Source organism: Eptatretus burgeri, chromosome 1, assembly GCF_056783735.1.
Source record: "Eptatretus burgeri isolate ZD-2024b chromosome 1, Ebu_testis_v1, whole genome shotgun sequence".
In the NCBI taxonomy this organism is placed as follows: Eukaryota; Metazoa; Chordata; class Myxini; order Myxiniformes; family Myxinidae; genus Eptatretus; species Eptatretus burgeri.
In genome coordinates, this window is record NC_140961.1 from 87,643,195 (window position 1) to 87,666,861 (window position 23,667).

Below are 23,667 nucleotides of genomic sequence, written 5' to 3' on the forward strand. Positions count from 1 at the left end.
TGTATTGAATCAATTATAGGTGAAATAAATAAAACATTCATTGATGTACACTAACCACTGCAGGAGGCATGAAGAAGCTGACGTTTTTGGGCATTTCCCCTTCATTAGGGCCAAAGATAGAGAAGGGATAAGGGTGAGGGTTGATATAGGATGAGAGTGATCTATGGGTGTGTGTGTGTGTGTGTGTCAGAGTGGGGTCAGCGATCAGAGAGCACATGGAAGGGAGCATGAGTAGTTTTGACAGGGAGGATAAGTATTAATGGGTTAAAGATCAAGAGGACCGAGGCAAGGATAAAAGTGAAAACTCGAACAGCACTTGGTAGGTGCATCCCTCTGGCAGGCTGAACAGTTTACGTTTTGTATACACTGATGAGCTGGATCTGCATCCAGACCTCAACCAAAATCTAATCAGCTTGTTCTTGTCACATACCCAAATAATCCACCAAGTTTTGTTATCTGTCTACAAGCTTTTTGAAATATCATGCAAAATATCGTTTTTGGCCCCAAACTCTCAATAATGAAGAATCACTTAAAATATGTTTTTTAACTCCAGATCCACATCTGGATTTTTACCAAAAATCGAATCAATTCGTCCTTGTCACACAACCAACCTGCTAAAGTTTTGTTCAAATCTGTCCATCATTTTTTGAGATATCGTGCATCAATGGTGAAGAATTATTTTAAAAAAATATACCATATCCTGATCTGGATCCAGACCTTAACCAAAATCTAATCAGCTTGTTTTTGTCACATATCCAAATAATCCACCTAAGTTTTGTCATAATCTGTCCACGACTTTTTGAAATATTGTCGACCGAGAATTAACAGGGTCTATCTGACATTTCATTCAAATTTAGAAGAAGGAACCTTCCTGACAGAGGAACCTTTCCTGACAGAGGAAACTAAGTAAGATTATTTTATGTAACCTTTATATGTACCTGTTATGTAGCACACGATATGAAAATAAAATGTTATGAGATAGCGGCAATTCCACTTTGAATTTTTGATTTCATTTTTCTCAAACTTTAAAAAAGTGTAGTTGGACCCTGTTAATTCTCAGTCGACGATATCATGCAAAATATCCTTTTTGGCCCCGAACTCCTAATGATGAAGAATCATTTAAAAATATTAATAATAATTGAACTCCAGATCGGCATTCGGATCTTCATCAAAGTCATCCTTTTCACAAACCCAACCTGTCCACCAAATAACGTCTGAATCTGTCTATAACTTTTTTGAGATATCATGATAACAGACAGCCAGACAAATAGATGGGGAAAAACATAACCTCTGTCCACCTTCGGTGGCAGAGGTAATATTTTGGAAAAAAAGTGAAGGAAGGACATTAGGAATAGTTGGCGAGATCAACTTCAAAGAGTGGAGCAAATAAAATTTAAATATAATTTTCATGAAATACTTCTTCTCTTCTTCTTCTTTCGGTTGCTCCCGTTTGGGGTCGCCACAGTGGCTCATCCGTATGATCCGCATAGTGATTTGGCACATGTTTTACACCGGATGCCCTTCCTGACGCAACCCTGGTTGCCTCTAACAACACAGGGATATGGTACACCTATTTTAACTGGGGTAACACCGGCCCAGTATACTGGTACTCATTTCGCTGACCTCGGAAGGATGACAGGCTGAGTCAACCCCCTGGTGTATTAATTCAGTGGCCCAACGGGGCTTGAACTCGGGACCTTTTGGATCCCAAGCCGCTGTGCCAACACCAGGCTCATATAATGAAATACAATGAAAAGAAAAAAAAAATACGGTACATATGTGTATGTATATTGTTGCAGTTCTGTGAAGCAGTTCGGTGAATTTCCCTAAGGCTGAAGGGCATTAATTGGGCCATCTCAAATTCAGTCGCTGATGGCTGTGGCAGCCATTTTCCACTGCCATCAAAAATTTTGAGATGGCCCAATATCCAATTCTGTTCATAATATGATGGGCTACTAGTATGCCAAATTTGGTGCTTTCCTCACAAAATGCACAATTGTTATGCTAAGTTGCCCCACTACAATACCTTATCTGGAATTAAAATTGCAGATAAGTTCGTAATTCTAAAAAGCAAAAGACAATCATACACAGAACGGAATCCTGAGATAGAAAACAGAATAAATAAAGAATGATACTTCTTAAAGGAAGAAATTAACTCCCACTATGGGCACGGGGACGCAGACACACACACACACACACACACACACACACACACACACACACACACACACACGTATAGAAAATAGCAGGCAGTTAAAAGCCTCAGGTGGAATGACAGGTGAGCAGGCCCTGAGAATGAGCAGGCAGCAAGACAGAGCACAAGTGCATGAGACACAGGCCAAAAGAATGAGCGAAGTGCAGGAACACTGCTTGTCTTTCAGTTTCCACCTCCCCACTGAATGATTTGCCTGTGGCAAATAAAAACTGCACAGGGGGAGGGGGTGTGGTACAAAGGTCTGTCTGCCCAGAGGGTCCCACAACCATGGCCCAGGGGTTCTTCCTACCCTAGACACAGTGGACCAATTACTGTCGAGGTGTCCCACCAATAATGGACTGGAGACCCACCTCCCCGCACCACACACACACACACACACACACACACACACACACACACACACACACACACACACACACACACACACACACACACACACACACACACACACAACACACACACGCTGATGGACATCTGGGGGTGAGGTTGGGGATATGAGCCTTCTCCGATCTTGGGTTGGAGGAAAAAAATTGCAGCACTGGACCTGTAGCTTATCGTGGACCTGTCCGTGATGTTGTACCCCAAATTTGACAGCATTCTGACTGGTGTGTCTGGAGAAGAAGATTTTTGTGATTTTCCAATTTTTTTTACTGAGTCTGCCATTTTGACACACTTCCGGTCAGGTGATCAGCATGGCCTTCACAATTTAACATCAAGAGCCTATCCTAATATTTTAACCCAAATTGGTTTGCATTCTCACTGGTGGGACTGGAGAAGAAGAATTTTGAAGACATTTATGTGATTTCCCCAAAAATTGATGGCCAGCCATTTTGGCACTTCCGGTCATGTGATTGGCATGAATTCAGCAATTTAACATGTGTACCCTGGTCTAATGTTGGAACCCAAATTTGGTAGCATTCTGACTGGTGGATCAGGAGAAGAAGTATTTGGAAGGTATTAGCAGGGCCGTCAATTTGACACACTTCCAGTCACGTGAGCAGCATGCCCTCTGCAATTTAACATCAGGACCATGTGCTAATGTTGTAACCCAAATATGCTCGCATTCTGATTGGTGGGTCTGGAGAAGAAGATTATTGAAGGAATTCACGATGTTGGCTATTTTGACACACTTCCGGTCACGTGATCAGCATGACCTCCAATTTATCATCCCTTTCCTGCCGTAATGTTGCAAACCAAACTTGGTAGCATTTTAACTGGTGGATCTGGAGAAGAAGATTTTTCCGAGCAGTACATTCACCTCGGCAAGCACTGCTTGCACATGCGGTGGAACTGCCTGTGTCTCTATGGGCACTGCCTACGCATCCTTCGGTCCTATCTGTACCTCCTCAGGTCATGTCGACACATCCATGTGCCATATTGACACCTCCGAAAGCCCTAATTACATATTTATCAGCTGCAACTGCCCCTTTGTGGGCTCTGACTGAACCTCGGCAAGTTTTATCTGCACTTCATTGGGCTCTAAATGCTGCCACTCAGTAGCTTCTACCTTCTGCACTTCTGTTTCCAGAACAATTTATTCTTTGATTTCCCAGTGTGACTTGGCATTCACACTGACATGAAGATGTTCCAGGCAATACGTGACTTTCAAAATTATATATGAATACCAAATGAGGCATTTTGCACATGCTTGTATGCGTTTTCATGAATTGATACAGCTTACTGGGCAACTTTAACCTGCCGTTCCTCGCATGAAATCTATTATTCAAATTCTGTTTCAAAAATAATTTTCAGCACTTAGACGAAAGAGTGGCAATTTCAAAATAGTTAACCATAATTGTTCTGTTCCTAAATGTAAATCAGACTCACAAGAATCTATACAATTCAAGATAGAATCTATATTAGCAGGATCCCCATCTCTGATGGGTTTGTAGATGTCTCACCTCAAATGAGCAATTTTTGGGGGGTGTGTAGTTGTAGAAATGGAAACTCAATGTAAAGTGATGATGTCGACCATGACACGTGGTACATATTTACCTTGTAGACAATTTTGTTCTGCTCAGAAGGAGAAATACCGTCAGTGATTAAGGTCCATCTCAGTTATTTGAAATTTAATGCATTTACCGAATTGAAAAGGCGTTTTTGGTCGGAATTTCACAGAATTTGTTGCAGTCGAGTCTGAATCTGTTTCGGCGACGATACAAAGTGGAAATAGCCATCAAATCAGAGTCAAGCAAGGCCATGAGGCCGCCGAGAACATTCAAGCTTCACATTCCCCATACAAAATCTCTTTAAGACCTAAGTTCATCAAATTTCAACGGATTTTCACATAAATTATTTTAGTCGAGACTGAATGTACATTAGCAAATACCAAAAGTGAAAACAGAAATCGAATAAAACTTAAGACAAAGTCACGAAGTCACTTGGAAGCATAAGGAAGCTCCTCAGCTCATGTTGCTTTATATATAAATCCACAATGTGACGTAAAAAATAAATGTGATGCCGCCGGAAGCAAAAACCAGCTTCATAGTACATTCTCAAGAGAAAATCTTTTCCCACGTTGTAAAGCACGATGTTTAAATCATCCATGTACAATCCTTATATAATCTAACAGCTTATAACATCAAGCATGTGATGAAATGCGTAACTTCTGTGAAAAAATTAATTTAGACATCTTTAATTGAAGAAAACTGGCGCGGCCTTGCATCTATCCGAGGTCCGACCCACGATGCCATCAGCTATGCCCAAACTTAAACATCAATAACTTGACCATTATAAATACAGCTATTCATAGAAAGGAAGATCACGCATTCAATGATATCAGTAAGGAAAGTGAAAGAAACATTTTTAGGGCTTTATCGTCAAGAAATCATTGTGGCCTGTTCCAAGTCATGGCGTGGTTGAGCAGGCCAAAAAACATGACGGCTTCAGACCCCAGTAAGGTAACCCAAGAAATGCCTTCAAACCCCATATTGTGCGAGGTTGCTGAGGATCACCTGGTAAAGGAAACAATTAAATAAGGCCATTCATTATCTTCAAAGGGGTGTTTTGATTAACCCAAACACCCAATTTTCACTCTTGCAATTCCTTGGGGTTCCCTTAGTATGCATATAAAGTTTCACACTGCTAAGTTTCATGGTTTTGGAGTTATAGAGGAGACACACACATGCACACTGCCATTTATAAGTATAGCTGAAAGATTGAGCTTCATTATTTACCATTCACTGTTTCTGCTGTAACTTTTTTTTGACCAATTGAGCTTTTGTCATGAAATGACGTATGTACGTAATGGCACCGATGAATAGCGACTCAGTGTTGGGTGTGATCGTGATATACTTGATGCTGTTGCCTGCCTGGACAATAATGATGGAGATGTTTTGGTTCGTATTAATGATGAGATGGATTTTGAGTACAAGCCCGTACTTCTGGGTTCACCTGTTGGAGTCTTGAGGGGGAGCGGCTGCACACCCATGCATTGCCGACCTGGTCCTCGAAGACAATGGCATGCTTGTAAGAAGGGAAAACGTGTAGGCATATTGATACGGTTTCATACATGTTCTCTTTGTCCTCAGCTATCTGCTATGTTCTTGTTCAATGTTCATTCCTTGAAGAACAAAATCAATGAACTATTTTATTTGGTGCAAACAAAATGGGATTTTAAGAATTGCTCTGTGTACCGCTTCACTGAAACATGGCTTGACCATTGTCGCCTCGATTCTGCTGTTCTTCTGCATGGCTACACACTCCATAGAGCCGATCGTTTATTTGATTGTGTTGGTAAATCCAAGGGCAAGTTGGGAGGTGTGTTTTATGATAAACCAAAGGTGGTGCAATGATAACAGTGTTTTATCCATGCTTTGCACCTCTCAAACTGAAACACTAACCATCAAGTGCGTACCGCATTACATGCCTCGACAGTTCTCTTCTCTTGAATTGGTGACTGTGTACATTCCTCCACAATTCCTCCACAAGCATATGCTCCGATTGCTGATCTATTGGGGTGCTTGCTGATCATGTTACTTCAATTGAGAACTCTTTCCCTGAGTGTCATGTTCTCTTTCTCAGAGACTTTAACCACACTACATTGGAATCTGAGCTCCCAATGTATCAACAGCAAGAGAAGTGTTCAACCAGAGAGGGTAAAATGCTGGATCTGTGCTATAGTGCGTTCAGTGATGCTTATCATCCTGTTTCCCGTGCACCACTCGACTCTTTTGATCACTCATTTACGATGACACCAGGATTCCATTCAACAATCATAAAGTTGCTTTGAGTGTACTGATTGGGCATCTTTTGCTGGTGCCTGTGTTGACTTACATGAGTACACTGATGTAATCAGGTCATATGTTCATTTTTGCGAAGACCTCTGCATCCCAACCAACAAGATCAAATCATGGGCAAATGATAAGCCATGGTTTAAAAGTGGTCATTGGGCAAAGCTGGAAGAAAATGAAGTGGCATACAAGAGCAGCGATTGAGTTCTCTCCAAGAAAGCTAAATATGATGTGCAGAGGGAGATTCGCAGGGCAACATTACAGTACAAACCGAAGCTGGAGAACCACTTCTGAACTAACAACACTCCAGCTGTTTGGCAAGGTCTGTGCAATATTTCTCTTTATAAGGAGAAGAATTGTATCACAAATGTTGAAGACCCTAAGCTTCCCGACAAGTTGAATATCTTCAGCCTCTTTGATCACCGGAATACTGTGCCTGTAAGTTTCTTTCCCGGTTTCTGATTCACTGCTTCCTCGGCCTTTTACTGTGGAGGAGGCTGAAGAGAGGCGTCTTTTCAGGAAACAGAATATGAGAAAAGCAGCCGGTCCTGATGGTGTTTCTACTGCAACTCTTAAACATTGTTCACAACAGCTCTCCTCTGTTTTTGTTTGTATTTTCAACAGTTTTTTGCAACAGTCTAAAGTGCCTCTGTTTTAAATCTTCTATTATTATCCCTGTCTTAAAGAAATAGAAGATTACAAAGCTCAACGATTTTTGACCCATGGCTCTCACCTCAGTGGTGATGGAGGTGCTTGAGCATTTGGTTCTCAAGTACCTTCAGGCTATCGTCACCTGAAGGCTTGATCCTCTTCAGTTTGCCTATCAGGAAAATCATTTGTTTGATGTTGATGCTGCCTCAGTTCTTCATTTTGTTCTTCAGCATATTGAATTTTCAAATCTTTATGCTCATTATTTTTATTGATTTTAATTCTGCTTTTAATACCATAGTCCTACAAGAACTTTTATATAATCCAGTCCCCTGGCCTTCCTCCCTCAATTTGCAATTGGATTTTGGATTTACTCATAAACTGATTGCAAACAGTAAAATTAAACAATAAGTTGTCCAAGACTATTGTCTTGAATAGTGGTGCTCCACAAGGGTGTTGCTTTCACCTCTTCTCTATTCCCTTTTCACCAATGATCGGGTGTCTCCAATTGAGACTGTGCAGCTCGTGAAGTTTGCCAATAACCCGACCATCGAGGGTATTATCGTGAATTCTGATGAGTTAGAATACCTTCAGGAAGTTAATGGGTTTGTGTCATGGTGCAAACACAGCAACCTCAAGCTGAATATTGTGAAGACTAAGGAGATGGTTGTTGACTTCCGTAGGATGAAAACTTAAATTGACCATCTTACCTTCAATGGTGGAGTTATTGAAAATGTTGACTGCTTTAAACTTCGAGGAACAAAGATTACCAGTAGTTTAAAGTGGGACCACAACACAGATACTTTTATGAGGAAAGCTCAGCCACGCCTCCACTCATTGCATCAGCTAAAGAAGTTTGGCCTTTGCAGGGATATTCTCATCCTGTTTTATTGGGCCATGATAGAAAGTGTTCTGACTTTTACTCTGTGTGTGCCTCACATCAAGCTAATGTCCTGTTTCAGCTTTTGTCATCTAGAAGGTGATACAGGTCACTTTGGTCAGGTCAGGTCAGGCATGGGAGTATGCGCCAGAGCAGCACGTCACTGAATCCACTTTCCGTTGGTACGACAGGGGCCTCCATCTGGCCATCCCCCAGGCAGATGCCTGGCCCTGCCACTTCTTGAGATGCTGATCAACCTGTTGCAACCACAAGGCATGTGGTCGGCCCATTGGCCTCCTCCATTCACGAGGCTCCATCGCTGAGAGAATCTAGTGAGCAGGATCAGCATCAGGAAAACGAGCCACAGCTGACACTCAGTCGCAGCTGACACTCACAAACTATACAGCCGCAGCTGACACAAACGATACAGACAACAAATCTCATGTGAGTCTCTTTCAGCAAACACAAGTTTGACACAAAGTCTGACCAATGATAGATAAGGATTCTCCGAAGAGACCTAGTGCCAAAGGAATTAAGTCTACGTCTCATATCCCTGGTCAGAGTCCAAGTCTCACATCCACAGAGCAAGACTGGAAGCACCAAGGACTTGAAGACTCGGACTTTCGTCCTCCCGCACAGGTTCCAGCAGTGCCACACCCCATGATTCAGTGAATCCATGACTCCCCAGGCTCGACCGAGATGTTTTTGACCTCTGGCTCACAGCCAGCAGAGACATGAATATCACTGCCAAGGTAAGTGAATACTTCGATGACCTCAACATCCTCACCACAAACAGGTACAAACAGGATAGCAGCATCCAAGATGTCATTGAAAGCCTGGGTCTTAGTTTCGACCCAGGAAACCCGAAATGCCAGTGGCTCCGACTCCTCATTCAGCACCATGAGGGCCCCCAAAAGGATATCTAAAGTCTCCGTAAAGATTATTGCATCATCTGCGAAATCAAGGTCAGAGATCGTGACATTCCCAAATGATGCACCGCAGCTTGATCTCTCTGACATCCTCCCCAGAATCCAGTCCATACAAGTGCTGAAAAGTGTGGGTGCCAGTACACACCCCTGAGGAACTCCAGTAACAACTGGAAATTACTCAGATGGTACCACCACATCTCACAGCACTCTCAGTAACAGAGTATAGTTAAGACATCAGATCGATCAATTTTGGTGACACCACAGGAAGACCAAGAATCGCCCAGAGGGCATCCCATTTCACTGAATCAAACTCTTTACAGAGATCAACAGAGGCTGCATCAACAGAGGCTGCAACCAGCCCCTGTCGAAACTATCCTCTGCGTTCGGTGAGGACCCGAAAAGCAAGGATACGGTCAATGGTTGACCTCTTTGGTGTAAAGCCTGACTGCTCTGGATGCTGGTTCTCAAGCAAATGGTGATGAACCCATCAAGAATTATCCAAGCAAAGAGCTTACCCAGCCCTGAGAGCAGCATCACCCCTCAGTTGTTGTTGCAGTCTCGGCAATCACCCTTCCCTTTCGAGAGATGGACAACAAGGCCCCTCTTCCAGTCAGTTGGGATGATGCCTGTTCCAGGCAGAACACAGAACTGCTGCAATGACACAAGTGCAGCATTTCCACCAGACTTGAGAAGGTCAGCATGGATGCCACAGATCCCAGGAGCTTTACCCCATTTCAACCGGTTCACTGCAGCCTGTGTTTCCACAAATGGAGGTGAACCACAGTTGATTGACATCCATCTCGACAGCTGGTGGATCAGCCTTGAACAGCCGCTCAAAGTGACGGGCCCAGTGGGCCTTCACTTAGGACTCCTCGGTCAAGAGCCCACCACTCTCTGCTTTAAGTGCAGTGCACTGAGGGATGGGCTTGGATGAACGCAATGTGTGAATTCCCCTGTAAGCAGGATGAGAATCACTTGACCACAGGTGATGCCCTACCCCCTCACAGATTTCCTCACACATAGGCCTCCATGTCCTATCTAAGTGCATGTACAGTTTTACGCCTCAGCTCCCTGAAAAGCTCAGCTCTGCCATTCAGCCTGGCATTGCGACTCTGCGCAATGGTATTCAGGGTCCCATGAGAGACAAAATTCTTCTTCGCCCTCCAGTGAGTTCCAAGACATCTTCCGGCAACATCAAGGACGGTGGTCTTGAAGGCACTCCACAACTCTTCAGGATCCGGCAAAGCACCCAGACCCCCCAAATCTCCACTAATCCTTTTTGCAAACTCCTCAGCTACACTCTCATCCTTGAGCTTGCCAACATCCAGCCGAGGCTCGGATTGTACCATTCTCCTGGATTTAAGCTGCCACTTAAGAGTTGCTACAAGAAGTCGGTGGTCAGTATTGAGGAACTGCGCACTCTGTAAGACCCTGCCGTTCTGGGTCATCCTCCAGTGATAATGAAAGAGCACATGGTCAATCTCCTTTGCCACACCACCAGCGTTGGAATACCAATTCCAGTGATGAGTTTGAAGGTGCTGAAACAATGAACCAGTCACCCTAAATCCATGACTTCTTGCAAAGTCAAGGAACTTAGTGCTATTCTGGTTCACAGTTCCAGACCCATGGGAACCAACACACGTCTCATAACCATCCCTCTCAGTTCCAGTCGATGCATTGAAATCCCCCAAGACTCGAAGTGTATCTTGCCTGGGGCACTGATCAACCACAGACTCGAGCGTGGCATCAATGCATCCTTCACTGTAAGATCACTCGACTCAGTCGGAGCATATACAGAGACCAGCAAAATGACACCCGATGATTGACGAATCCTTCGTCTCAAAATACGCTTATTGACAGGTGTTACCTCAATTATCATTGGAGTCAGCTTATTGGACACAGCTACAGCAACTCTTTGGGAATGGTAACCATCAGAGCAACCAGACCAACAGTCGGTGTAACCACGCACCATGATCTCGCTGCAAGCCAGTCTCTGAACCTCAGAGAGTGCTGCAATACCGATGTCCAAACGCTTCCGCTCAGATGATAACAGATACAGTTGTTTGTCCTCTCTTAGGGATGGAACATTCCAGGCCCCCACCCGAAGTGACCACCTCAGGTTAAACCAAGGAGACCTCCATCTGGTGGACGACACCATCTGGTGGACACCTCAGCACCACTCCGACACACTCTCCCGCATTCTAACCCAGGAATGTTACCCCATGGTTTCCCTCCTATCATCAAAGATTGGGGATCCCGAAGGCTTTGCCCCAATCCCGTCATCCAGTGAGCTGCTCTGCGAAGGCAAGCTGCACAGTAGGTACTCCCACAGAGTGGGTTTTTAGATTTTTTTTTGTTTTTGGAATGTTTTATGGAATGAAGGGTTTTATTATGGTTGGAGTGCCAATCCTGCCACCATCCTTCTAATAAAAAGTAACCCAACTGCAGGAGGACGTCCACAGACACAGTTGGGCACTAGATAAGGATGGCTGTTGGCTCGCATGGAGCACCTATGCCCTTTGACAGGTTTTGTTGTTCATCCTGCTAGGTGTCCATATCATACACCCTCCTCACCAAGAAACTTCGTTGGGGAGATGGTGTAGTCGCTGACAACACGACCATGGAACAGGTTAGTGCAGGTTTACATGATACCTGCAGCAAGTCACAGATCTTATCTGACCTGACCTAACAGGTCACTTCAGTGTTGGAAAAATCACCTTCGGAATAGTATTTTTCCCCTCTCAGGAAGTGTTTGCCCTGTCCAACTCCATTACCACATCAACAGCAGTCTTCTGTTTTTGCCGGCTCTTTTTATGTTTTTTTTTTTTGGGGGGGGGGGAGAGGAGGTGAACACGAGGGATGGTATCATTCTTATTTCTTCAAGTTTTTGACATTTTGTTGTGCTTGGGATGTGTATTGAGTGATTATTTTGTTGGTGTGGCTTGAGTTTATTTTGAATTCAGTTTCATCGTCTGATGTATTCTGGTTGACTTTTCTGAGGTGTATGATTTATAGTGATTGTATGTGTAACCAACAGCAAGACGCATTACTTTTTGTTTAAATTACACTTGGTGAAATAACGATCAAAATAAATAAAGTTCTTCTTCACCAAATCTTCAACAAACCTTTATTATGAGAATGTGGAGAACACAAATGAAGAAAATGTACAAATAGATATAATTTTTTGTTTCTAGCTGTTTTGGTCAAGTTCATTTTGAGTACTGCACTGTACAAAGCAGACACAGACAGCCTTTAGCAATTTTGGATGCTTTCCAGTTTATATCGTTGCCCCGGAACCAATGGAACAATAGTGTATATTTATATCAACTCCCATAGCGCAGAGGTACGACCCTTTCTCTCAGGCACTTTTCCAAGTACTTTCGACTTCTTTTATAACTTTGTGAACCATTTCAGGTAACAATCCTTATCCTGGACATATCTGCTTTCCTTTGCCCCAAACGCGCAAGTTTCCTGGGGTTTCTGTGCGTGTGCACCGAGCATTCTGTGCGGATCACATCATTTTGAGTCACGTGTTGTTTAAAAAAAAAATCCCTTGTCAACTGAGGTGAATTTGCCCACTCTTTTGTACCATCTCCCCACTCTTCCGTTTAAGTTCATAATTTTTTCTTTTGTATACGTTGTTGAGGCTCGCATGAGAGATAACACACAACGCACAACACGGGGGGCACGAGACAAGAGGGGCGGGAGATGGAAGGACAAAACAGTGGGGAACGGATACATTAGGAGATCTGTGGAAGGGAGAGGGATTGGGTGGGGAACAAGGGATAAACAAGATGGACAGCACGGGGACTTTCAGGACCTTACACGACAGGGAACTTTCGGGAAGGAAGGCATGGAATTTGAAGGAGGTGGGTTTGAAGTGGATTAACGGGGATAGAAAAGATCATGGTTTTGGATGGGGAGAAAATAAGATGTCGTGGTGAACGACTGTTTTGAAGGCCTGAAGGGAAGTGTGGGATTAACGACGGAGGATGCCCAGTTGGTGACTGGCTTTTGAGGCCATGTTGGAAATCTGGCTTTCCCAGGAAAGATCATGCAGATAGTGAAACAATAAGCTTGAATGAAAGGACTTCTTCAAGAAGATTGTTGAGAAAGTAGATGGAAGGGGAGTAGGGGGGGGTGTTCCAAACGGTCCTTTCCAGAGAGACATAGTGAGAGTGTGAGATTTGTCAGGATTGAAAGAAATGTTCCATGTGATGGACCAGTTTGTGATTTTAACCAGATCAGCAGAGAGCGAAGAAGCTGCTGCTTGTCAGAGGGATGACAGTTGGTATGGCAGAGGGTGGAGTCATCAGCAAAGAGATAAAGAGGATTTTTCAGAGTCTGAGAGATCATTGATGAAAGCAAATTTTGTTAATTCTGCAAAATTATGACCTGAAACATCATCATTGCTTCCTCTTCTGCCACACCCCTAAGCCTGAGGAGGAGGGGGTCTCTTGCGTGATGCTGTGGGTGGGGAAGTTCTTCCACTAAATCCCTGCCGATTAGTAAAGCACACAGAAACCTTGTGTTCAACATAGCTTGCACCATATTGTTCCACCATCTGGACCATGTACCAAACCGAGAAAAATATTATTAATTTAAAACATAACAAATCGTGCTTGTGCACATAAATTTTCAAATTTTTATTTCCCCAGGAAGAATGAGGTTAAGTCTCAATTCAAATACCAATTGTCACCTGGACAGTCCCGATCCGAGACCACAAGTAATCTTGGATGGTAATTGCACATGCTGGGAATTGATGTTCTGCAGGTGGCCAGCTTAAGGCTCGATTTGGATGAACTCATGTCTGAATAGAAAACAGGATTATCACTAATTTAATCCTGTAGGAATCCCAATTAAACTCAAATGTCTGCATGGGAAAATCGTTGGAATAAGAGGCACACACAGCCTTTGAGAAACAAATAATAATTTAATTAAGCACGAGAAAAACAAAACATAATCCTGAGCCATGAGGACATGATAAAAAAAAAGCACAACACTTAATAACTAAAGAAATGATCCTCCGGATATCTGCTTACACCCAGAAGTGGGTGAGTGTGAGAAATAGCAAGTGGTTAAAAGCCCCAGGATGAAAAGCAGGTGAGTGGGCCCCAAGAGTGAGCAGGCAGCCAACTCGCAAGGGCAGAACGTCTGGGAAGCAAGAGACATAGAAAAAGAGCGCACATCCCAGTGGACAGTAAGCGACCCAAGTCAAGATAGCAAGTGGAGGGCAGGAACATGCTTTCGCTTCCAGTTCGCCCTTCCTTGCTGACTGGTTAGCCTTGATGAATCAGTGGTCAGGAAGGGCGGGGGGGGGGGTTGTTCTTTCAGAGGATTTCCCAATCACTAACTACTGAACTTAAATTCAAATAACTGACTCCTACCACACAAACATGAGACAATTTATCAGTTTGTGTTTCTTCTGAATTTAACATTTGAAAACGACATTTTTAATCTCAGGCAAGTCAGAAGACAACATAAGAAAAGTAATAAAAGATGTCGGGATGGAATTCCAAAAAACAACCAAACAAGGAATAACCGTGTTATATTCTGCAGGTCCAATATCAGTAATACAGAGGAAACTGAAGGTCTAATATCAGTAATACAGATGACACTGCAGGTCTAATATCAGTAATACAGATGAAACTGCAGGTCTAATATCAATAACAATGCAGATGAAACTGCAGGTCTGATATCAGCAACACAGATGGAACTGCAGGGCTAATATCAATAATAATACAGATGAAACTGCAGGTCCAATATCAGTAATACAGAGGAAACTGAAGGTCTAATATCAGTAATACAGATGACACTGCAGGTCTAATATCAATAACAATGCAGATGAAACTGCAGGTCTGATATCAGCAATACAGATGGAACTGCAGGGCTAATATCAATAATAATACAGATGAAACTGCAGGGCTAATATCAATAATAATACAGATGAAACTGCAGGTCTAATATCAGTAATACAGATGAAACTGCAGGTCTAATATTAGTAATACAGATGACACTGCAGGTCTAATATTAGTAATACAGATGACACTGTAGGTCTAATATCAATAACAATACAGATGAAACTGCAAGTCTAGTATCAACAAGAATAATAATACAGATGAAACTGCAGGTCTAATATCAACAAGAATAATACTACAGTTGAAACTGCAGGTCTAATGTCAGTAATAATACAGACGAAACTGCAGGTGTCCTCTATCTATAATTCCAGCAATCTCTGTGTGTGTGTGTGTGTGTGTGTGTGTGTGTGTGTGTGTGTGTGTGTGTGTGTGTGTGTGTGTGTCTGTCTGTCTGTCTGCGACCGCCGTTTCTCGACGACCGCCGGTCCGATCTGATTGGAACTTGCCAGGAATATTGCCGGGGCCCCGCTGATGTGCCTTTTCGAGGTTTGATATCAATCGGACAAGCGGTTCCCAAGTTACGGCCTTTTACTGCTTTTTCAGTGTTGAAAAGGTGTATACAAGGCAGCTGAAGATGTCGTTCCACTTTCTCACCTTATCATGCCAATTTTTTCCCAAATTATTAATAACCGGACGATCACTGGTCCGATCGGATTGAAACTTGCCAGGTATATTGCGGGGTCCCGCTGATGTGCCTTTTCAAGGTTTGATATCAATCGGACAACTGTTCCCAAGTTACGGCCATTTATCTGTCGACTTAATTTTTAAAGTAAACCACTGATTACATACTGGTGAAACCTATTACATTAATTTTTTCACCTTTCAAACAAAATTTGCTCCTGAAGTGACTTCGGGTTAATTAAGCAAAGGGTTTGAATCCTTATGCAATTGAGAATAATGTGATTTTCTGTTACTCAAGCTTATTCACATTTTATCTGAATGCTTTTTTTTTTTTACCTTTCTCACTTTGGGGTAGTTTTGGAAGACTCCACATATTAAGTTTCATTTGAAAGCACCATGAAATAAGCCTAGGGCTCAAAAAAAAAAGCCCTATATTACTGATATTGTACCTGCAGTGTCATCTGTATTACTGATATTAGATCTACAGTGTCATCTGCATTGCTGATATTTGACCGACAGTGTCATCAGTATTACTGATATTAGACCTGCAGTTTCATCTGTATTACTGATATTAGACCTACAGTTTCATCTGTTTTATTATTAGACCTGCAGTTTCATCTGTATTATTATTGTTATTAGATATACAGTGTCATCTGTATTGCTGATATGAGACCTGTAGTGTCATCTGTGTTATTGATATGAGACCTGTAGTGTCATCTGTATCATTTATATTAGACCTGAAATGTCATCTCAATTACTGATACTAGTACGGGCCCGTAGGGGCGAGCCCATAGGTGCGTAAACGATGACTGGATTGGGGCATTATTTCAATTAGATCGGACCAACCATATCATAAATGGCCATAACTTGGGAAACACCTGGGAAACATATTTAGGTCCCCAGCGTCAATTGTGACATATCAAATGAAGAAGAATTGTGACGCCCCTCTCTCTCACACCCCCTCACTCCCCTCCTCTCGCCCCTCCTATCTCCCCCTCCTCTCTCGCCCCCACTCTCACCCCCCTCTCTCGCCCCCCTCTCTCGCCCCCTCCTCTCTCACCCTCTTGAATTGTGATGCCCTCTCTCTCTCACCCCCTCTTTCCCCCCTCTCTCCCTCCCCTCTCTCGCCCCTCTCTTGCCCCCTCTCTCTCCCCCTCTCTCCCCCATTTCTCCCCCTCTCTCCCCCTCTCTTGCCCCCTCTCCCTCCTCCTCTCTTCCCCTCTCTCCCCCTCTCTCACCCTAGTCTCACCCCTCCTCTATCCCCCCTCTCTCTCCCCCTCTCTCACCCCTAGTCTCACCCCTCCTCTCTCCCACCTCCTCTCATGCCCCCCTCTACCCCCCCTAGTCTCACCCTTCCTCTCTCCCACCTCCTCTCATGCCCCCCTCTAACACCCCTAGTCTCGCCCTTCCTCTCTCCCCCCTCCTCTCTCGCCCCCACTCTCATCACCCCTCTCTCGCCCCCCACTCTCACCCCTCTCTCGCCCCCTCTCTCGCCCCCTCTCTCGCCCCCCTCTCTCGCCCCCTCTCTCGCCCTCCTCTCCCCCTCTCTTGCCCCCCTCTATCCCCCCTAGTCTCGCCCTTCCTCTCTCCCCCTCCTCTCTCACCCCCACTCTCATCCCCCCTCTCCCGTCCCCCTCTCTCACAGATATTGGTCGACAGATAAATGGCCGTAACTTGGGAACTGCTCGTCCGATTAATATCAAACCTCAAAAAGGCACATCCGCGGGTCCCCAGCAATATTCCTGGCAAGTTTCAATCAGATCGGACCGTCAATCGTGCAAAATAAATAAAAATAATAAATAAATAAATAAACATTAATTGTGACGTCATTCGTGGCGTCATAGCACCGTGTCTTGTCATTGGTCGACAGATAAATAGCCGTAACTTGGGAACCGCTTGTCCGATTAATATCAAACATTGAAAAGGCACATCAGCGGGTCCCCAGCAATATTCCTTGCAAGTTTCAATCAGATCGGACCGTCAATCGTGCAAATAAAATAAAAAATAAATAAACATTAATTGTGACGTGATTCGTGATGTCATAGCACCGTGTCTTGTCATTGGTCGACAGATAAATGTCCGTAACTTGGGAACCACTTGTCCGATTGATATCAAACCTTGAAAACGCACATCATCGGGTCCCCGGCAATATTCCTGGCAAGTTTCAATCCGATCGGACCGGTGATCGTCCGGTTATTAATAATTTGGGAAAAAAATTGGCATGATAAGGTGAGAAGGTGGAACGTCACCTTCAGCTGCCATATATACACCTTTTTAACACTGAAAAAGCAGTAAAATGGCCGTAACTTGGGAACCGCTTGTCCGATTGATATCAAACCTCGAAAAGGCACATCTGCGGGGCCCCGGCAATATTCCTGGCAACTTTCAATCAGATCGGACTGGCGGTCGTCGAAAAACGGCAGTCGCAGACAGACAGACACACACACAGAGATTGCTGGAATTATAGATAGATTGGTGATGATTTTTCCTCCATGCCCGAGACTGTGAGCTGAATCAGCATTCATTACATGCATTGGCGTTCTCCTTCTGCCACAATGATGTACCTAATACATAGTCCGAAACAGAGCTTGGATCTTCCTGCAACGTTGAGCAGAGAGGCAACCATCAACAGTCTGTTTGGAATCACTGTTATTCTGACCCTCACTATTCTCTGTTTCACATGCATCTTCATCTAACTCTTCATCATCTACATCTTCTGCTGTAGGATTTGTTTCTGTCATTACAGCTTCAGCTGCCTCGGGGTATGTCTCGGGGTTGAAATTGTACAAATATCCTAAAAAACCTAAGTATCGCTTCTGGCATTCTCATGAATCTTGAGCATCACAGAATCTATCATCAAGGTTAAAATCATGAATATCAAGACTTTGCCGTAGCACACTGGTGCAAACCTGTACAGGATCAATGGAGCGAATACGCTCTGCCAAAATATCTGCTCTATTACATGGCACACTATAAACCATCAAAGATTTCGCAACTGGTCAGGATATGTAAAATCAATGCTACTTCCAAAGTGTCCAAAAATATATATCTTCACATCTCCATTGCGAAATTGATGCTCGTCCTCCACAAGTCTATTCAATCGGTCTCTGGTTATACTTAGTTCATAGCCATTGCCACTTTTCAGTCCCTCCTCTAACTCAGAAATGATAATCACTCCATTCACACTGCTTGGTGTTCAGCTCTGGTGTATCGCCAGTTGAACGTTGAGCATTCTAAAACTTTTGGATGTATGATGTCATGCACTGTTTGTGATAATACACGTCAGCTCAAAAAACTGCATGCTCATCCTGGAGGTCACACATTCGACTGAAAATGTCATCCTGGAAGAAGTTTGCTGCTTGTAAAAGTGAAGTAGCACGGTTCGACTCAGATATACGATATTTCGTGAAGTCCCATTTGTGTGACTTCTTGTTACAAATGATTCAGTCCATCGAGTAGTTGACACTATATGCATCTGTAGGATTTGGATGTGAACGTACAGCGGAGTGAGCACGAGTTGCAACCCCATGTTTACTGCCAGATTCTTCTGAGGATAGCGATGCTTTCTGTGATTTCCCTCCTTCCTGGATGCGTCTGAGCAGATTCACATTGGTGTACTTCTTGTAGCACTGGTTGGAAACATGATAATAGAAGAAGTCACTCTTGGCTGGCATCAACTTTATGCGTTTTGTTACAGAGTCATTTCTGTTATAGAGCCTTACTTATGTCACAAGCTTCCCATATTTATTTACACCCGTTGGATGTACTGATCAGTTTTCCCTGCATTGGCTCTTGACAAATTACACACTTTGTGCGGTGAAAATCACCAACTCCTGTCCCCGAAAGATGTACAAATTCCATTGCTGATTGTGGATCAGGGCTTGTATTATGTCTATTATTAGTGCTTGTCTTCAGAATTTATCTGAAATAAAATAGAAGTGGATTACAGTGAGTTGATTTGTTAAATGAAGATCTTTAAACGTAATGATTACAGAAGCAACAAATCTTCAATTTTGTGATTGACACCGTATACTCCTGGCTCTAGGGGGAGTTTGTGGCCATCGCAAAAGTACAAAGTCACCCATGATTTTGGTGATAATAGTTATGGGCGTCACGTTGGATTTATAGGTTACCTGAATATACTCAAGAAGATTTTTTCTGGTCTCAGTGAACCACTGTATTATTATACCACTGTATTGTTATACTCTTATAATTGGATTCCTTGGGCTTAAATGCATGAGTATAGCCACAAACATCAAGCGTCTATGTGTTTTGATCACTGATATATGGACAACTGCGATTTTGAATGGCGGCCATTTGGAAATTCAAGATGGCAGCCGCAAACGAAGGAGCCAATGCAATTGTTATTGGTCTTCTTGAGTTCCTTGACTCTGAAAACATAGGTTTAGGCACCTATATCATGTCGCTATGAGTCTCACAGACCAAGATATGGTCAAAAGTAATACTTATGTTGACCATTTTGAAAAGCGCCCTCTGTAGCAAAATCTATACAGATTTGGGCTTGTCACCCAAATTTTTTTGAAAAGTCTTGGTATGTACAACAATAAAATCATGGGTGAGTTTGTACTTTTGCATTGGCCAAGAATTCCCCCCACGAGCCAACACTAGTGGACATGTTGGGTGTGTGACAAGAAAGAATTAGTTAATTTTGGTGAAGATCAGAATCCGGATCTGGATACGAGAGTGATTTAACTTGTATATATTTTAATAGTCAGGGAATATTATCAGAAATCTGGCAAATCTGGGAACAAATTCCTTACCAAGAAATTTCTTCACCAATGTGTTTGTGAGGGTGTCCACTAACACATTTCAAAAAGTTTAAATTCAACTCCCCAAGGGGAACCCCTGACAGGGGTCAACAGGGGTTAATGACCTTTTTTAAGATCAAATTTTTCTTATATTTACATTCTGGGTCACAGTGTCCAACAGGAAGCATCAAAATTATTCAAAATAGGGTCATTTTAAAGCTAAGAAAATATATGACATGGTGATGCCTAAAACAAATCAATATGTTAAAATGTTTACACAATTTTGAGCAAAAAAAAAAACATATTTTTTTTGCCATTTTTTGGGTAAAAATCAACTTTTCTGGTCTACAATTCGTCTTCTCGGTCGATACCCCTTCGTTTCATTTTTCTGAAAGTTTCCAGCAGACTGCCAAAGATATGCAGCCATAATGTATTATAAGTAAAACATTCTGGTATTTATAAAATTGAACTTAAGAAAGGTCACTGACCTTTATTGTTTTCCCTTATTGTAACATAAATTGTAATAACCATTACTGGGAATCCGGAATCGGTTTACCATCGGTTCGTCCGCTTTCGTGTAAGGGTTTAAATCGATACTGCTCCACAATGTCAAATACCTCAGGAGTCGAGGTCTGAGTCTTCTCCAGACTCTACATCATCAGGGATCTGGTATGGCAATACCCCTGACCGAGGCAGATAGGCCTTTATGAAGTTCTGTCCCCAAATGGCTACTCTTTCGTCTGTCTTCACTATTGGTCTCAAGAACATCTGAAGGCTCTCAGGAACAAGTGCCAGCTGAGTAGGGATATCGGTAATACTGTGTGCAGTGGGATATGACTTTGGGTGTAGATCAATAGTGGCGATGTCATTGCAAATGAACTTTAGTGCAGTCTTTATGATCTGAGTCTTCTCAGCTCCTCACTGACCATTAGCATGATGCTCTCACAGAATGTTGCTGGTCTTATCTTTCAAACAGAGCACATCTGCCCTCCTCTCCTGTGATGTGAAATGCAGTGTGTCATGGTATTTCTCTTGGAGCTTTTTCTTTAGCCACTTCTTTGAATATGTGAGGCTCTGATCTGGTGACTGATCAAACTGCTGCAGCTTTCTGTGGACTTGGTCTAGTGTCATCACCCCGTGCTCGAGTTCAGAGTCTAACCATTCGCAGAGCTCATAAAATACAGCCGCTCGCTCCTCATCCGCTTTCCTTCCTACCTGAGGATAAAAGATTGTTATAATTCATAACTTTCAAGTACCAGAGTTTGATAATATGCCTCAACTTTGAATGATTGAATTCGAATTTGCCTCACTGAGTAAGAATCATACTTTTAGATCACTTACATCTTTAGTCTTGGAGTAGTTACCACCCGTCTCAAAAAGAACTTTGCAGCGCAAATGATACAGGGTTTCCTCTGCTACGAAGCTGATGATCCCTTCCAGGCAGCCAGTGACTTCAGTGCCCCAATCGTCCTTGCGACCCTGTGCTGTCTTCAGCAAGCTTGTCTTCAGTCCATCCGCAGTCAAATTGTCAGGAACTCGGTATCTCTTTCGAGCAGTCTCTGTAAGGGAGTGGAGTGGCTCAATACCAGTTCATGTGATCCCATCCCATGCCAAATGTGAATACTTCTAATAATAACTGTATTGATTCGTCACTACCCATCACTACCCATCACAAACCCATCATGACCCATCAATTACACTGATTTATGCTTTTTACTCTGCATAAAATTGTTACACCCTTCAATCCAACCTGGATGATTTGGGAAGAGATGAGCGGGCTGGTTGCAAAGAATGCATACATTTTTGTACAGAAGCTGAATGGAACGTGAACTCGTAGAACTGCATCTAGTAGATGCACTGAACCCAGAGAAAATGCGTCGTCTCTTCATCTCTGCTGACTCTTTCTCCTTCCCAGCTGCCCCTGCAATAAATCAAATGTGAATTATTTTAGAAGTTTGTTCACATGAAATATCACCAGTATTTAAACAATAATGTTCAGGTCAGTAAATAATTATTCCCTGCCAAGTAAAACAGGTCGCACTTACGAGTTGACTTCATGATGACCTTGACAGACATGTTGTACAAATCACGTTTACACTCGAAGTGGTATCTCAGTCTTGCGACATTCCATACCTCCTTCATGCGCTCCAAAATTGTAGCATTTCCAACCGCTTCTGCATACGCCAACAGAGTAGGGTAGCCTTTAGGAGTTGCCTGTGCGAGCTTCTGAGCTGGCATCTCCGGGCCTTCAAAGATGAAGCAATTGAGCGGAGGTGCAGGAATAATGTCTACGTCCATACGGCTAGCCTGTACTGCCCTACAAAGGAAAAAGCTAGGGTTAAAAATTAGGGTAACAAAAGAAAAATACCTGTAACGGTTATTACAATTTATGTTACAATAAGGGAAAACAGTAAAGGTCAGTGATGTTTCATAATTTCAATTTTATAAATACCAGAATGTTTTACTTATAATACATTATGGCTGCATATCTTGGGCAGTCTGCTCGAAACTTTCAGAAAAATGAAACGAAGGGGTATCTACCTAGAAGACGAATTGTAGACTAGAAAAGTTGATTTGTAACCAAAAATGACAAAAATTATGTTTTTTTTGCTCAAAATTGTGTAAACTTTTTAACATATTGATTTGTTTTAGGTATCACCATGTCAGGTATGTTCTTAGCTTTGAAATGAGCCTACTTTGAATAATTTCAATGCTTCCTGTCGGATACTGTGACCCAGAATGTAAATATAAGAAAAATTTGATCTTTAAAAAGGTTATTGACCCCTGTTGACCCCTGTCACGTGTTCCCCTCGGGGAGTTGAATTTAAACTTTTTGAAATGTGTTTGTGGACACCCTTACAAACACATTGGTGAAGAAATTTCTTGGTAAGGAATTTGTTCCCAGATTTTTGCAATATTCCCTGACTATAAGTGATTCTTCACCATTGAGAGATAGGGCCAAAAACAATATTTCAAAAATGTAATGGGTCTCCTGAATCAATCATTACATTACGCGGTGGAGGTATGCACTCTACGAAGTGCCCTTCTAGTTATTGTTGTTGTTGTTGTTGTTGTTGTTGTTGTTGGTATGATTATTATTATTATTATACTGGCATTAGAAAAGTGAGCTCTTTATTGGAGTAGATGGGTAAGAAGATGTATGTAAAGCTCTGCTGATCTTTCTGTTTACTTAATACTGAGTTAAGGAATTAATAACCAACACTTTTTTAATGAGGCTGTCTGAAGTTCTGTTACTCGCTGATTTGAGGCAGGTTGATGGCTTTTAAAATTTTATCTGTTCTATTCTGGTCTTTCTTCCTCCATCTTCTCACTTTGACCCTCAATTCCTGCCCCTTCAAGTCGCATGCATTCTTACCTTGTTACCTTCCAAAGGTCTAAACTTAACACTTCCCTCCATTAATTCGCTCATCTCTTCCCTCGTGTGTGAAACTGTT

At 42.8% G+C, this 23,667-nt stretch overlaps 1 protein-coding gene and 1 pseudogene across 1 annotated transcript; both read right to left on the reverse strand.

Annotated features, from left to right (window-relative positions):
- Positions 1 to 17,581: 17,581 nt before the first annotated feature.
- On the reverse strand, positions 17,582 to 19,304 carry LOC147034912 (uncharacterized; annotated as a pseudogene).
- Positions 19,305 to 20,813: 1,509 nt separating this feature from the next.
- LOC147034913 (uncharacterized) lies at positions 20,814 to 22,525 on the reverse strand. Its single transcript, XM_085891426.1, is given in 4 exon segments — positions 20,814 to 21,427; positions 21,539 to 21,771; positions 21,963 to 22,133; positions 22,258 to 22,525. Coding segments are annotated over 4 exon segments (1,254 nt in total). The 5' UTR covers positions 22,511 to 22,525; the 3' UTR covers positions 20,814 to 20,830.
- Positions 22,526 to 23,667: the final 1,142 nt, after the last annotated feature.